General features: G+C 35.1%; 1 protein-coding gene across 1 annotated transcript in view; it reads right to left on the bottom strand.

Moving 5' to 3' along the window:
- LOC103276602 (Golgi-associated PDZ and coiled-coil motif-containing protein) overlaps positions 1 to 17267 on the bottom strand; it is a 69748-nt gene that overhangs the window by 11764 nt on the left and 40717 nt on the right. Inside the window, exons 4-10 of the mRNA XM_021706974.1 lie at positions 14761 to 14925; positions 12328 to 12351; positions 9011 to 9186; positions 7736 to 7901; positions 4986 to 5081; positions 3536 to 3700; positions 958 to 1138 (exon numbers count right to left, since the gene is read on the bottom strand). Of these exons, the coding sequence (XP_021562649.1) occupies positions 958 to 1138; positions 3536 to 3700; positions 4986 to 5081; positions 7736 to 7901; positions 9011 to 9186; positions 12328 to 12351; positions 14761 to 14925 (973 nt within the window). The remainder of the gene's footprint in view (positions 1 to 957; positions 1139 to 3535; positions 3701 to 4985; positions 5082 to 7735; positions 7902 to 9010; positions 9187 to 12327; positions 12352 to 14760; positions 14926 to 17267) is intronic.

Genomic DNA, 17267 nt, shown 5'->3' with positions numbered 1-17267 from the left:
ACTGCACTCCAGTCTGGGCAACAGAGTGAGACTCCAACTCAAAAACAAAAAAAAAAAAAAGAAAAGGATTGGCAGTAGTGGAAAACTGCTGGGGTAGGGAGGGCAGGATTGGCAGTAGTGGGAATCTGCTGGGGTGGTGGGGGGGCACACCACATCAACAAGGGTACCTGCATAATGAACATTTATATACCTAATCCTGAACTGTACCCAACATCTTTAAAATTAAAAATAAAAGTTATCTGACTCTAATAGCGATCATAAGTACTTATACTTTATATATCATTCATGTATTATGAGAGATTTGCATCAAGACAGACTACATTTATATCTTCTTGAAATACCATGTTGTTCTTTGTTTCAGAGTCAAGAAAACTTAAATTCTATTTATTTTTCGAGCATCATTTGTAGCTGAGTAACTGATAACATATTTACCTTAATAGTCCAAGACAAAATCAGAAGAATAAATATGTAAATAAAATGCTAGCTTAGCCGGGCTCGGTGGCTCAGCCTGTAATCCCACGCCTTTGGGAGGCTGAGGTGAGTGGACTGCCTGAGCCCGCGAGTTTGAGACCCGCCTGGGCAACTTTGTGAGACCTCATCTCTACAATAAATCAAAAAATCAGCCAGATGTGGTAGCACGCGCCTGTAGTTCCAGCTACTTGGAAGGCTGAGGTGGAAGGATCACCGGATCCCAGCGGGTCGAGGCTGTGGTGGCCAGGAGCAGCCACTGCACTCCAGTCTGGACGACAGAGTGAGACTCCAACTCAAAAAAAAAAAAAAAAAAAAATGCTAGTATAGTTACCGGGGTACAATAAACTATAAACTAGAGAAAGCTATTCATTCCTTTGGTTTCCCCATCATTAAGATAGTGTTACTGAAGGACATCTGAGACTTTTCTATTTTAAAAATTTATAAATAACATATTAATGATAATTTTTAGTGATTTTTTTTTTTTACCTTGTAACACTTGAATTTCCCCACTTGTGTCTTTGCAACTAGCACCAGGGTTACCACCTCCTTCTAATTCATCAAGGTACAAACGGTAACGATGTCCACTCTCATCTTCATACTCTACATTTTCGTCATCAGAATCTACTTCAGGAGCAACATAAACAACTTCAAATTCAATTTCTCCTCTCTAAAACAGGAAGGGAAAACAAAAAATAAAGTTATTGTAGTTATAATTTAGAAAGGATTTACAAATTTTTAAGTGTAAGAATACCTCAGGTATAACTCCTTTCCAGACAGCAAATAATAAATTCTAGAAACTAAAGAGGTAGAAGGGGTCTTCGAGGTCATCCTGTCTAGATCAACCCTGTGAATCCTCTCTCAAATAATCTTTAAATATTATGGGATCCTTTTCTACTGGTCACAATATATTTTTGCTAATAGATCTAAAATAAAAAAGGATTTAAGTTTATAGGATTTTAGAACAAACCTTCAGTTTAAGTTATTTTTTTTCATTTTGAACTTCACGCAGAAATTCAGCAAACTCATCTAAATAGTCAGATATTAAATAAACTTGCACGAAAGGATATCACACAAACTTTTCCTTAACTCACTCAGGAAACTTCTATACAATGATTTGCTTCTTAATGAATAGTCTTGAACCTTTTTAACTTTCACTGAGTACCAGATACAGCATTAATCAAGGTATTATGTCTAGTAATAATAGTAATTACCACATTTATTGTGCAAAATTAGTCCTCGATCCTCAGAATAACCCTATTATAGTCCTCTTTCACATGAATGACAAACCTGAGTGAGTGCAGGAGAGAGCAGAAAATTATGAAGAAGTATACAGAAAAATAGAAATTTGACTCTAAAGTCCTTACTGTTTCTACTATGCTAGACTGTGTGATATTTATACTGTCATTCTTTAATAGCAACTTCAAATTCAAGTAAAAAGTTACAGATCATTTTATGCTAAAAAAAAAAAAGAAATTCCAGGCTATAATTCTCATTTTATAAGAGACTATAATCACTACACAAAAGTTTGGTGTTTGCAACTCTCTGAAAATTATGGCTTCCCTTTGCTCAAAAGGAAGCATGTCATTTATGACCACGACCACTAAGTTCATTTCTTTGGTATTCCTCTTTCCCAGTATTTTAAGGTTATACCTCAGAATTTTAATATGAGCTTAGTGTTTCCTTACAACTTATACTAATACTTGTAACTCCTTCCCCGTAGCTGTCAGGTGTAGGGTAGCATTTTTAGATCTCCCTTATCAGAAAATGCTTTAAAAATATCACTTTGCAGAGAGAGATGGTTAATGCAGTTGTCTTCAGTAAAGTTTTATTTATTTTTCAAGCATCACTTATAATGAGTAACTGACAACATACTTGTGCTAATAATCCAAGACAAATTCAGAAGAATATATATGTAAATAAAATGCTAGCATAGTTACTGGTGTACAATAAACTATAAACTAGAGAAAGCTATTCATTCCTTTGGTTTCCCTATCATTAAGATAGTGTTACTGAAGGACAACTGAGGCTTTTCTATTTTAAAAATTTATAATGATACATTAATGATAATTTTTAGTGATTTTTTTTTTTACCTTGAAACACTTGAATTTCTCCACTTGTGTCTTTGCAACAAGCACCAGGGTTACCATAGAATAGAAATCAGACAGAATAGAGTCTATGGTAACCATGGTTACCATAGAATCAGATCTATGGGTGACTGTCAGTCAATATGAGAAAGCGCTTCCTAAAAATCAGCACTGTAAGTCAACATGATAGACGGCTTACTCGTCAGCAACTCTTTCGGGTAATGCAGCTAACTAGAATGCTGCAGAGGAGATTTATGCATCATGGAGAGTTGAACAAACGAGCTCCAAATTCACTTTCAACTCTGAGATTCAATTCTACATGGACAGACTACACTGAAGAGTCAAGAAACATCTCAAGGTACTACAAACACCTCTCTAAATTTCCATGTTTCCACAGGAAAAAAATAACATATTAAATACACTGGATAATAAGATATGACTTGTGGGTAGGAATCTCAAATCTATAATTTAATTGTTCTGCAAATTAAAATGCTTTCATCTCTAAGAACATTAGTTTACTCATTTTAAATAAAAAAGGTGCTAATACTCTATGTCTAAAATCAATCCACTCCTAGCATTGTCTTCTTTGTAATACCTCATATATATAGTGTGTGTGCGCGTGTGTGTGTAGTGTTTTAGTCATTAATGATGTAGCTTTCTAAGTGTCAGCTTCTATTCTGAGTACTTTGTATTTTTAACATACTTAATTCTCACAGCTCTATTTCAATTCCAACCACACAGATGAGGAGGACACTAGGCACAGAGGACGTAAGTAACTTGCTCAAAGTCATGCAGCCATAGAAAAGTGTAGACAAAATGGTCCATTTTCAGTAAATCTGAAGCCTTAAATCAAAGGAAACAAATATCTGTCTATAAACACTTTATTACTTGAGAAACTTCACAGGGAAGAAGAAAGTATTCAATAAATTCAAAAAGAACCAACTGGTAGATTCAATTTTAATTAAATGAAGGATATTTACCTGCTGGGAAAGAATAGTTACAGCTTCTTTATGCTTTGTGTCCCTTAGGTTAACTCCATTTACTGCCAAAATTGCATCTCCAACGTGGAGTCCCCCGCATCTGTCAGCAGGTTGCCCTGGATGGATCTCAGAGATGAGGATTGGAACACCATGTTCCTTCCCACCCTAATAAAAGCCAATAAATTAGATTACTCTTTGTAAAGCACAGTCACAGACTGTTCTAGAGATAAAAATCTTTTCTTAAAAATATATTTCAATAAGTAACTATACTGCCTCTATAAATGCTGGGTGAAATTTTATCTGCAACTTAGGTAATGATAAGTTATTGTGGGTATCAAAGAGTAAATTGGCTAAAATATTAAATATACATAAAAATATTTATGTGTTATTACTCCACAGCACCATTTTGTATCAAGTTTGAATGGTTAGACCAATTACTTTATGTTCCACAAAAAATAATTGTAAGATGAATTCCAATCTCAGGGAAGTTAAAATGTGAAAAAATATGCAATGCAGAATTTCAAAAATATTGCATTTGGTACATATCACTCTCTAGCTTGTATCATAGTTGTGTGTGTATATGTGTGTCTTACTTCTCCTAAAATTCATATTCTTTGAGGGCAGTACATTAAAAAGATAAGTATTCAATAAATATAGACTAGATGAATTTTTATTATAAGAAACATTTCTACATTAAGGAATACCAGAAAACAATTTATGCAGCGTCTAAGTATTATTAAATGAAAATCAGAGTAGTCACCTTGTTCAGCAAAGCACTGAGACTACAATAAAATGACTCAGACATATGTACTTTATAATAGGATTGTTCTCAGGAATGTTGTCCAAGACAATTGTTTGTAAAGACATCAAATTAAAAAATCCCCCTACATAATATTTGAAACTAAGAGCCGGTGAAATCTCACAGCTAATAAATAAGCTAAGAGAATGAAAACACATACTCTATAAACAATACAATACAAAACAAATTTCCAATTAGGTCATTAATTACTGTTTTCATTCCTTGGTGCTCTGGAGTCTCTCTCCTAAATAAAGGAATTTGTTCCCTTAATAATTCTTTCTTTGATACCTTTACTCGCTCCCTCTCTACTGAATGTTTTCCTATTCAGCTGACAAACAGATTTAACACAGAAGAAAACAGCTATATCTATTTCCAAAGGTTCCTAAAGACATCAGAATATATGGTACGGACATCAGAGTATATGCAATGGGAATCATAATGAAGATGTTAAACTATGCTTACTAAAGGTACACTTAACAGTTGTTAGGAAGACTCACATACAAAAGAATGTTTAGACCAAAATATTAGTGTCCATGGGGATAAATATAGTTATTTACAAACAGAAAATATTCTCTTCCCCAATGGTATCCAACAAAGGAGCATGATTCTATCAGGCAACTGTAGAAAGAGACTGGAAGCACTACTTCTTACTGTAATTGAGATGCCAAGTCCTTCATGATCTTCCTTAAGGAGGAGAACTTTTCTAATTGGACCAACACCTTGGCTTTTCTTCAAGGAATCTTGATCCTATTGGGAGAAAAAAGAAGAAAAATTAGTATCATTTAAATAGCACATTAAATACAGTAAACTTGTGCTATATAACTTGCTTTTAGAAGTCTTTACTCATTTCCTGTAGTGGACACACAGTATAATGTTAAGAAAGTAATTAACAGATGAAATGAAAAAATAAAATAGTTGTGTTAATATGGTGAAATTTATAGATGATTTTCTCGTCCTCTTACCAATAATTTTCAAAATATTATTATATTTCTTTTTAAACCGTAGAACTTTACAAAAGTATGTATTCTTTTGTATCTTCATTGGAACTACCTTAAAGTATCTATCGTCACTGGAATACACCTTAAAGATCTATATCCGTTTTAACCAATAGAGTTGGAAAACAAATTTCTAATTGGGTCATTAATTACTTTTTTCTTCCTTGGTGCTCTGGAGTTTAACTCTTAAATAAAAAGCCTTGTTCCATTAATAATTATTTATGTGGTACCTTTACTCTGTCTTCCTATTCAGCAGATAAACAAATTCCAAACCTCTTCTAGACTCAAAATACTGACCAAGTACAAATACAAAACAAAAGAGAAACTCTTTAAATTTTTGCTATTTTCTTTAGCAACTACCCTTCTCCCTCTGTCCTTAACCCCCACACCAAGTTCATTCCAACATATCTACTTCCTTGCTATTCACATTCAGGACACTGACCTCTGTAATTAGGGTTTTGCCCCTACATTCACAACTGTAATTTTCTTCTCAGTAGTCACTGATAACCAATGTTGCTACATCCAGTTAACACTTTTTAGTCACTACCCTACTTGACCCTGCAAAAGTGATACTGTCCATCATGCCCTCCTTGAAATCTGATTTCCTTTGGCTTCTTTGCATCACTCTCCTAGACGGCCTCCATCGAACAGCCCCATTATCAGGGTCCTTTCCTCCTTTGCTGATCCTTTTTCTCCCCTCACTCCATAGTTACCATCCCTGGCCTCCGATTCTTTTTGTTTTATATGTACTTCCCCTGCGTGGCTTAATAAATTCCATGGTTTCAACTGTAACAGTTTCCCCAATATTTCTTCAATGTAGATTTATCTCCTTAAATCCCAAGTCATGTATCCAACTGGACATATTCTGGATTTCCCACTGGTACCTCAAATACTACTTGTCTAAAACTGATCTTATTATCTTCTTTCCACAACTTTCCTTTTATTTCCTTTCTCAGTAAATGACAGATCTCACTCAGTTGCTCAAACCAAAAACCTAGACTCTTCCTTTTCACTCACCTGCTTAACCAAAAACTGTCAGTCACCAGTCAAGTCCTTGTAATTCTCTCAAACCTGTCCTTCCTCTCAAATGCCACCTCCCCTGCCCTCATCATTTTCTCCTTGTTACTAGAGTATCTTTCTAATGCACTTCCTCAATTCCAACTTGGCCCTCTACTGGACCTAGAAACTAATGGGGACCACCAGTGTCATAGAGAACACAATGGCATAAGTGCTCATTGCCATCCCCACTCCTCTGCCACCAAACCTATGTGCATATCAATTCTTCTTATAATAATCTTGGCAGAGGTGACAAATTATTTTACTATCTATCTGCTACTAAGATATATGAACCACTGGGTAAGAGACATGCTTTCATATATTAAGGTATGTATTATCAAGCAACTGTTGTAATGAAGTTTAATAAAGATCTACAAGCCCAGAATTGTACCAGCTAGCATTGTTTTGAGAGACTGTGTTTGGTTCAGCGAATTTTTCTGTGGCAAATAGGTGACTGGTTCTTCCAACATGACAATGTTCCTGCCCACTCTGTGCTGAAGTGTTCAGCAGTTTTTGACCAAAAATGGCAATGACCACTGTGTCCCACTCTCCTTATTCACCCAATCTCACCCTGAACGACCTTTGTTTCCCTGGTTGAAAACATTCCTCAAAGGGAATGTTTTGCCAACGTGGAAAAGGGGAAACAAAAAATGGTAGAACACTAAAAAGGCATCAAAATTGGCGAGTTCAAAGACTATTCTGAGCAGTGAAAAAAAGCATCTCAATAAGGTGTATTGCATCAGATGGAGAGTACTTTGAAGGTGATCAAAGTTTCAACATATAAGAATAAATACACAAAATTTTATAAATAAATACCAGGTGTTTTGGAGTACCCCTTTGTATTCAGATAGAAAGAAAAGTTACAGCAGACAGCTAGACAGAGATCTCAAATTCCATTTTAATCCAAGACCAAACAGGTGTACATGTTAATTCAGGATATATTTGGATTTAGTTACTAAAAATTCTGCTCAAGAACGACTTCAAAAGATTTGCCACATTATCAGTATAACCACACATTCTCAGCTAAGCTTAAAACAAATTTAAATATGCCAATCATGATCCAGGAAAAATTTGAAATATGATCCAAAGTACTAGCAATATGCATTTTCAAACAGTGGTTCACTGTCTGCAGAAATATCACCTTCAGGGTATTAATTCGTCTATAAAAAGTTACCAAAGCCTCTAATGGTTGTTGAAACTTTAAATATGTATCTATCTGGAATAAGTAGAATCCCATTTTCATCTTTTAAATAAAGGTTTCAAATTATACGTGAAGAAAAGAAGGAAAGGACTTGTGATTAAAGAAAGAAGGGAGAGGCTAAGTAGAAAGCAGCAGCAAAGCAAACGTACGTGGCCTGGTGGTGCCTGCATTGGTCGTTTCAAGTCGTTACGTCCTCTACAGGCTCTGATCACAGTTTTGTGACGATGCAAATGTATTTCAGCTTCTAATTGGTTCCAAAGCTTATCATGAGCGGGTCCCTTCATATCTCGTCCTAGTAACTGTATTTGCTGGACCCTTCATGTTGGAAAAGAGTTTATTTAGCTGGTTTTCCATTATTCTTACTATAGAGAGAATTCAGAAGAACTGCCGAACACAAAATTAACTTTTGCATAAATCTCAAACTAGTAATTAAATGAATACTCAGGAACCTCCTGATATATCAAATTCAAAAATATATAAAAACTCTGAAAAGAACAGGTATCTTCAAGAAAAAAAAAACAGTAAAAAAAATTTTAAATGGGGAATAAATGAGAACTCCTTTGGTCATATATTTAATTCAAGTAAATCTAAAAAACAATTCATAATATTAACATTAAATGTGTTTTAAGTTTTGCATGCAAAATACTAAGTAAACTCAGACACTATTAAATATTCGCTTTTAGATTAGATTAACTGTACAAAAACATTTCTTCTAATGAGAGTTTCTACAAAATCATTATCTTAAAATATGGTAAAAAGTTATTAGAAAATTTGTATTTTAGGATGATATGAATTATTTTTCCTTTGTTCTAGTTCTTAATGTGACATTAAAAGAATAAGCATAAAATGATTTAGTACTAATAATATATCATCAAAGTTGGTTAAAAATATACTTAGAAAAATCAGTGAAAGCAGAACTCTGTATTATGATAAGATCACTGTCATTAACTTAAAACAAACATTTTTTTTGAGGGGCAAGTAAGATTGGGTTTCAGTGATCATGGAAAAAATTACTTATGGAAGTTCTGCTGATGTGAACATCATCTATTATGGTACCAAGGCAGGAACTAGTTAAAAAGTGTTGCTCTACAGAGTTCTTAGTAAGTTACTATTAGTGTTTGTAAACTGAACTTATTTAGTATGAATAAATAAATCTGCAATATATAATTCTATCGATATTATATTAACAACAGTTATAACCAACTGTGAAATAATTCTGGGCAACTCCCTTGGGTCCCCTCCCATTGTGGGAGCTTTTCTGTGCTCTCAATAAATCCTGCTTTCTTAAAATAAAATTTTAAAAAGATAATAATAAGAATAATAATTCTGAGGGTAACGATTAATGTTCCATTTACCACAAGAAATAAGAGTCAACCTCATTAAATTTTCACCCAAGAGCATAAGCACACCCATTATTTACAAACCTTCCTGCCAGCTCCTTGTCCAAGTACTTGGCAGCCAGTCTTGCCCCATAAACTTCAGCCTGGAGAACGGCTATGTGTCTGCGCAGAGCTTCGTTCTCCTTTCTCAACAATTTCACTTCAGCTTCAAGCTGAGCTTCTCTCATTTTTTCTTTTTTGTTGGCTTCAAGTTCTCTTTCCTATGCAATTTTTTAAAAAAAACAACATATACTGTTATGGCTTCTTAGCAGTACCCCACGTTCCTTAAAACACACAAAAGCACACAGTCCAACAAAGAAAGCATATATTAAAAATTGCCACTTAATTTTTAGAAAATGGAACACAAAGGTTTGGATCTAGTGTTTGTTTTGTTTTGAACTAGCACCATAACATCTTGGAACTACTTCTAGATAAGATAATTACATTGAGGATAGTAAGAGAAAAAAATCTTCTCTAAGCTCACGTTATTACATATTAATAGGAGTGGCTTCAAGAGATAACTGAATCTGCTATTTACTCAAAAAATGACTTAAGAAACTAGACTAATATAAAAATAATCATTCTAGTGTCTGTTCCCAAACATTTAATTAACTTTTATGTAACAATGCTATAAAGATGAAATTATTCAGTTACACAGAGATAAATTTTACAGCTAATTTATCTTGGAGGACTACAAGGAACTTACAATGCTTAAATTAGAAGAGACATTGTAATTTTTAAAAACACATTTGGCAACAACTGCATTAAAACATTTACATATTAAAACATTTCTATATTTAAGTATATCTATGGTGTAGATTAGTGCTGAACTTTGGGATCTGGTTCATCTATTTGTCTGTGTGTTAAAGTGGATGCAGAACTGTTTTCTGAGGAAAACACTGGCCTCCCTTGCCTCCTAAGAAGTAGGATAGTCATATGTTTTTAGTTCTCATAAAAGAATGCCATCCTATGTTCCACCTGGTAGATAGTCCATATACACGAACCTAAAGGTGTCAGCCAGAGACTACAACCTCAAGATCTTTGCCATCAAATCTTTATCAGTTCATATGAGACAAACAATGTTCAATTTACCTTAAAAGTATAAATTACAGTCTGTCTACTCCTATAATCAGGGGTTACAAATGTAAATGCCTTCAGAATCCAAGCACAGAATAGACAGGCAGGTACAGGACAAAGTAGAGTGCAAAATGGAAGAAACAAGATCCTGCCCAAAGACAGGCAAATTCAAAAACAAAGATGCGTACACACTATGTGGCCAAAGAAGAGAGGCGAGTAAGGGCCCCAATAAGGATTTTAAGTGTACTTTTGGATAAAAAAAACCACCCAAATACTGCAAACTTTTACTTATCCCAAGCAGAACTGCTTGTACTGAGTTACAGAACTGTTTTCACTGACAATAATTTACAGAATCCACAAATACTATGAAAATATAGTTATATTTTGCTTATGAGATGTGGAAGACATTATTCACTAGACCATAATGTTCCCTTTATGACAACCTAAATTAAAACCTTCCTTAGTGCCAGGAAAAATTGTTTCCCTTGGGGAAATCGCAAATGGTATTACTTCTATTGTATGAGCATTGATTATTTCCCTTTTTATTTTGGATACTGAGGAGCTGAGAAAAAAATTTAAGCAAGCTTTTGGCAATTCAAAGAATATACTTGGTACTAAATTAACTTTCTGCTTTGATTTACTGTTCTGACCAATATCAAAATATGATATATTCAAATACAAGGCAGTAAGTACCACAATACACACACACATACACACACACACACACACACACACACGGAGAGAGAGAGAGGCTAAAACTAATGACAACTACCAAATGAAGGATATATTTATCACTTCTTTGATTAAAAATATTTGTAACATATGTGACAAACATGAAAGACTAGCAGGCTTTTTCAACTTCTGTAGAAAAAAAAATGATTAGAACACAATTTCTATATTTAAGGATTCAAAAAACTATTAATCTAGAATCTTCCTTTTACAACTTTAGAATTATTAAAATCTCTATTTCAGAACCTATTTCCTAAAAGGGCAGGTATCAGTTCCAAAAGAAACCACAGTTTGGATAACATGAATAAAAATATTTTTTATGATATTTATTGAGGTTGATTCAGTCTTAGAAAAATAATTTCTAGAAGACCAAAATTTCTTTATTTTATGGAATAAAGAATTGAGGATTATCTACTTTATGAGCTACTTATATTAAATTAACAAAATACGAGAAACATATTAAGCTACTACTTAATGGAGTTTTAATGATTCAAATCTCTAATGAATCTTACAAACTCTCAAGTCTGAAATTAAAAAATAAAAGCAAGAAAAAGTAAAAACTGAAGTTAACCATCTCCAAATGATTTAAAGAAGAAACTTCTTTGTTTCTTAGTTAACCAGGTTGTTATTAGGTAACAATCAAGAGATTCATTTTATGTTTAGATACTCAAAGAGTATACCTTCAAAAGAAGTAAAGCCACAAGACAAATTGGAACCTGACTACAATAGGGCAGTGGAACAAATATTTAAAATTTATATATTGTTATTTTCTAAGATAAATTCTGCTAAAGCATTTCAAAATTCAGTTGTTACAAAGGCCACACAATTATTCTTAAGACTGTTGAGTCAGGCGTGTTAGCTCACACTTGGAATCCCAGCACTTTAGGAGGCAGAGGTGTAGAGGACTGCCTGAGCCCAGAAGTTCGAAACAAGCCTGGGCAACTTGGTGAGACCTCGTCTCAACAATAAATAAAAAAATTAGCTGGGTATGGTGGCATGTGCCTGTGGTTCCAGCTGCTTAGAAGGCAAGAGTTGGAAGAATCACCTGAGTCCAGCAGGTCAAGGCTGTGGTAGCTGTGAGCATGCCACTGTACTTCAGCCTGGGCGACAGAGTGAGACTATGACTCCAAAAAAAAACTGTTGAAAGTTGTAGCACAAGCAGTGGATGAAGAAACCAACATGGACATTCAAATAGACACCTTTGATGGGGTTAAAAACCATGCTGGCTTAATATATCTTCAATATCCTCAAGTGAGAAAACTAACTACTCTTTGAAATACAGGTTTGGGCAAGTCACAAGGCTCAGAAGTTGTCAAAAATTGACAGATTCTACAAATAATGGCTATCAATCACAAACAAAAGAGTAATATTTAACAACATGCAGTGAGAAAACCCTAACGGGCCATCCACTGAACTCTTCAGTTATTTGAACATTAAAAAATTGCCATCATAACACCGTTTTCAAACACAAAGAGTGACAACATGTAATACGCAAATAAAACACTAAGAACACTTCAGCACGACATATCAAAGCAAAACAGAAATGGCATACTTACCAGTTCCTCCACAGAGGGGACAGACTTCAGATATAAGAAAAAAGTTTTATAATTAGAAAAACATCAAACAAATGAATTATTGAGTGGTATAACATTACAAGAAAAATGCCCACATGTTGAGTATCATTTGGGTAAAGTTCATGAGAACAAGTATGTTTGAAAATCTATAAACAAAAGTAACTTTACAGATTTAAAAATTCTGTTTTAGCAGAATTAGTCAACACAACTGGTTCAGCATTCTTTTCAATATAGTACTCTTTCAAATCTAATGTCACTGGAGACAGTGACTCATGCCTATAAATCCCAGCACTTTGGGAGAGCAAGGCTGGAGGATTGCTTGAGCCCAGAAGTTCAAGCCCAGCCTAGGCAACACAGCAAGACACTATGTCTACAGAAAAAAAAATCAACAAAATTAGCCAGGCTTGGTAGCAGAAGGATCGTCTGAGCCCAGGAGACTGAGGCTGCAGTGAGCCATGACCATGCCACTACACTCCAGCTTGGTGAGACCTTGAAGACTCAAAAATATAAATCAATCAATCAATCAAATCTAATGTTAAAACTTCAGGTAAATTCTTTTCTAGTGAAAATGTAGACTGTTTCCCTTCTAAAATTAATTTAACTATTATGTTGTAATTATTTTAATTACAAGTCAGGATTTGGTACATAAATGGTTTACATACTGGTAAAGTCTGGGCCTCCCACCGGACCTCACTTTGCCTGGATTAGGATCAGGCACCCTTACTGATGTTATGTGCCCTCTCCCTAGTAGTGTCCCACTACTGCCAATTATGCTAGATGTTCAGTGTCTGCTTATGAGTGAGAACATGTGGTAATCAGTTCTTGTTTCTTAATGTTAATATCAAATAGCTCAAAGAAGCATTTATGATCCAACAGTTACTTTAGTTAAACAAAATACTACTAACTTAGACTCATACTTTCAGAACTTAAGAAAACTTTAGGAGAACATAAATATTCATTAAATAAATGCCAAATTATCAGTATTAGAAACTAATCAACTAAATGAGATTAACTGAAAATAAAGAAAACTTAAAAATGTATTACTCCCAGTCAGGCTCAGTGGCTCAGCCTGTCATCCCAGCACTTTGTGCGGCCGAGGTGAGTGGACTGCCTGAGCCCACAGGTTCGAGACCAGCCTGGGTAACTTGGTGAGACATCACCTCTACAATAAATAAAAAATTAGCAGGGTGCAGCAGCGTGTGCCTGTAGCTCTGGCTACTTGGAAGGCTGAGGTGGAAGGATCGCCTGAGCCCCGAAGGTCAATGCTGGGGTGGCTGTGAGCGTGTCACCGCACTCCAGCCTGGGCAACGAAGTGAGATTTCAATCCAAAAATTAAAAAAAAATATTACTCTCGTCACATCATCAATATCATTTTATGTGTGGGCTCTGCCAAGTTGTATCTGTCTTATTCACTGCGATGTCCCCATATAGTTAACAAAATGTCTGGTACATAGTACATACAACATTTGAGGTTAAATTAAAACAGGCCTTAAAAAGTTTTTCTCTATTTAAACAATCTATATTTATTAAGAGGGCAGTGGTTAATTATGGCAAATCCACACAATGATACAATATGCAGACATTTTAAAGTGTACAGTGGCAGGAAAAATGCTTACACTATATCAAGAACAAAGGAATGTGCTACTGATGGGCACCCAGTACCATTTTCTACTTCTTCCTTATTAAGAGAACTCCAATTTTACTGGAGGTAGCCATATGACCAACTAAGACGTGCAGCTAGGGAAACAGCCAATGAGATGTTGGCAAAAATTACTGAAGAGGATTTCATAACATGTTATTTAAAGAAGGCTAACAGCTGAGAAGCATCTTTTTGCCCTTCCCTTAGGTTCATCCTTCTTCCTGCCTAGAATATAGACATGAAGAAATCCTGAGAATGGAAATCTAAGTTAAAACTGGCAGAGCACAATGACAGAAGGAACCTGGTTCCCTAATACCTGTGGAGGTGTCCTATCAGCTCAGGACTATCTGTCTCAGGACTCTTTTGAGAGAAAAATAATTACTATTCAAGAATAATTCCAATGTTACTTAGCATTTCTACTATATGTAGCTGAATTTACTCCTAATACAACAGGGCAAAAAAAATTTGATGTTATCATCACAAATATAAAATGTATTATAAAAATATATTATATTTATATATTTACACACATACTACTAAGTAGGAAAAAAAAATTCGACTCTAACTATGGTTGGTTACTGATATCATCACTGATTGTCTCTAGATGATGAGACTGTGAATGATCATAATGATCATTAGCTTTTATTGCTTTTATTTTACAAATTTCCCACAATGAGCAAATATTACATTTTATAATTAAAAAGTATCATTAAAAATTTTCCTCTATGCCCTCTAAAATACATGTGAGTACACACATCATCCTCTGAACTACTTACCAGTTTTGCCTTAATGGTACCAGAGTCAACACTCTGACCAGTTTTAGCATGAAGCTGAAGCTGGATCGAGTGCAACTGCAAGAGCTGATCATGCACTTCTTTCTCCAACACCACTTTCTCTGCTTGGGTCTCTGTCAGTTCAGATTTCAGATCCACCAACTGTGCCTTTTAAAAACAACAATAAAAATACTTAAAGTATGCTCAATTTTCTTTATTTGGGCTCGAATAATTATTATTCAAGAATGACAACAGAGAAACTACCTTTGAAACGAATGAACTCTACTACAAACAAAATCTTCTAATATTCTAACAGAATACTACTTCCATTTTACCTTGTTAGTTTTAAGAAGACTTTTTACTGTTTCTCCTTTATCTTCAAAGCTTATGAAAATATACAAGCATGAGATGGTTCATCCCATACTATGTATATAATAATATATGCTATGGTGAACCACTAATAATATATTAATGAAGAGAACAATAATTGACAGCTGTTCTGTCCTCAACCCAGAGATTACTAGCTCAAATCAGCCTAATCACAATCTAAGAACCAGTTTCTGAGACTACAGTAAGCCTAAAGATCAGAGTTAGCTATAAACTTTTAGTTACAACAGACAGCAACTCATCAGGACTACTTACCCCTTCAATTTTAAGTTTTTCATTTTTGCACAATCGATATACTTCACAACTGTGCACATAATGTGTCCCTTGCATCTTTGGTTTTCCCAACTAGCTAATCTAAGACTAAGACATGGCCTTTGTTTCCTATTCAATTCAACATAATTTTACTAAGCATCTAAGGGCCCATAACTATGCTAGCACAATGAGAAAAAAATTGTAGATAATTCTTTAAAAATTACAGATCATAATTATTTGTTCTCGACCTACTTTTATGTGGTGAGAAAATGCATGTGAAACAACTAAAAAAAAATATGGCAAGCTACAGATACACAGAGAATGGTCAATTCTGTAACTTGCCATATCTGTCACAGTCCCAAGAAATCCAAAATAAAGGAAGGCTTACTTTGAAGGTAAGTAAGGAAAAAATTCATACTGAAAGTGAATTTTGAAGGGCTTTGAAGGAAAATGACAACAGGGACAAAATAGAAGCAGTAATGAAATCTAGAGATGGGAAGACTAGCAAATGCAAAGCGGCAGAGAGAGACCAGAAGCACCTTAGGGGAATTCTCTGAGTACAGACAGGGATCAGAGGACTGGAATATATCTCAAACACACCAACTAGTGCCCAGCACATAAAAGATGCTGAATAGGTCCCTGTTAAGTTTAAATGAATTCTAATATTAGGCCTGTGATTCTAGATAAAATATTCTCTTTATACAAGCTTTCTCAATTCTAAAACAGTAGTAATACCTATGGCTTTCACTGTTCTCTTAAGATTATTAGTCTTGCATATGAAAGCACTTACTAGAACATGCAAATGTTTTTATTGAGGACACTATACTACCTGGAGGGATTATATGACGCAAGCATCCCTAGTCTTCAGGTCATGAATCGGTACAATCTGGGGCCAGACCGCACAGCAAGAGATGAGCAGCAGGCAAGTGAGCAAAATTTCATCTGTATTTGTAGCCACTCTCCATCGCCTGCATCACCATCTGAGCTCCGCCTCCTGTCAGATCAGCCATGGCATTAAAAGCGTGAGCCCTATTGTGAATTGCGCATGTGAGGGATCCAGGCTGCGCACTCCTTATGAGAATCTCATGCCTGATGATCTGAAGTGGAACTGAGGTGGTGAAGCTAGTGCTGGGGAGCAGCTGCAAACACAAATTATCTCTGTGAGGTTTGACTGCACAGAGACCATAACAAATCAACTGCTTTCCGACTCATATCAAAACCCTATCAGTGAGTGGCAAGTGAGTTGATGTACTTCAATTGTACAGCTGCAACTGGTGGCAGGCTTTAAGTCAGAATCTGACACTTAGCTTTAGTCCACATGTGGTCCACCCATTATTTTATTTACCACTTCCATCCGTACCTCTTTACTGCACTGCGTATTTGTCTCAGTCAGTTTTGGTAAGCCCACAAGCTAACCCTAGCCAAAATGAATAAAAAACAAACATCACTGAAAAGCTTCTTTGAAAAGAGGGAAAAACCTAATGATGACACAACAGAAGATCCCAAGACTGCCAACAAAAAGCTGTATTTAAAAGAAAATACCAAGAATCCTACTTAAATTACAGGTTCATTTGCAACAGGTGATTCACATTCTCCAAGCCCGCTTTGTGTAATATGTAGCAATTGGCTATCCAACAAAGCCATAACACCTCAAAACTGCTTCCATTTCTAACATCCTATCTTTGTGAAGTAGGGTTTTCTGCAGTGACAGTCACCAAAATGAGATTATGAGGTAGACTGGACATAAGCAAAACACTTCAGGTGTCACCGTTTCTCATCCCCAGCTGGGACCATCTAGTTGCAGGAAAACAAGCTCAGGACTCCCACCAATTCTGCATTATGGTGAGTTGTATAATTGTTTCATTATATGT

This window comes from Carlito syrichta, unplaced genomic scaffold (genome assembly GCF_000164805.1).
Source record: "Carlito syrichta isolate Samal-C Ts95f unplaced genomic scaffold, Tarsius_syrichta-2.0.1 Scaffold316270, whole genome shotgun sequence".
In the NCBI taxonomy this organism is placed as follows: Eukaryota; Metazoa; Chordata; class Mammalia; order Primates; family Tarsiidae; genus Carlito; species Carlito syrichta.
The sequence above is the reverse complement of the archived record's forward strand: the minus strand, read 5'-3'. Positions and strand labels throughout refer to the sequence as shown.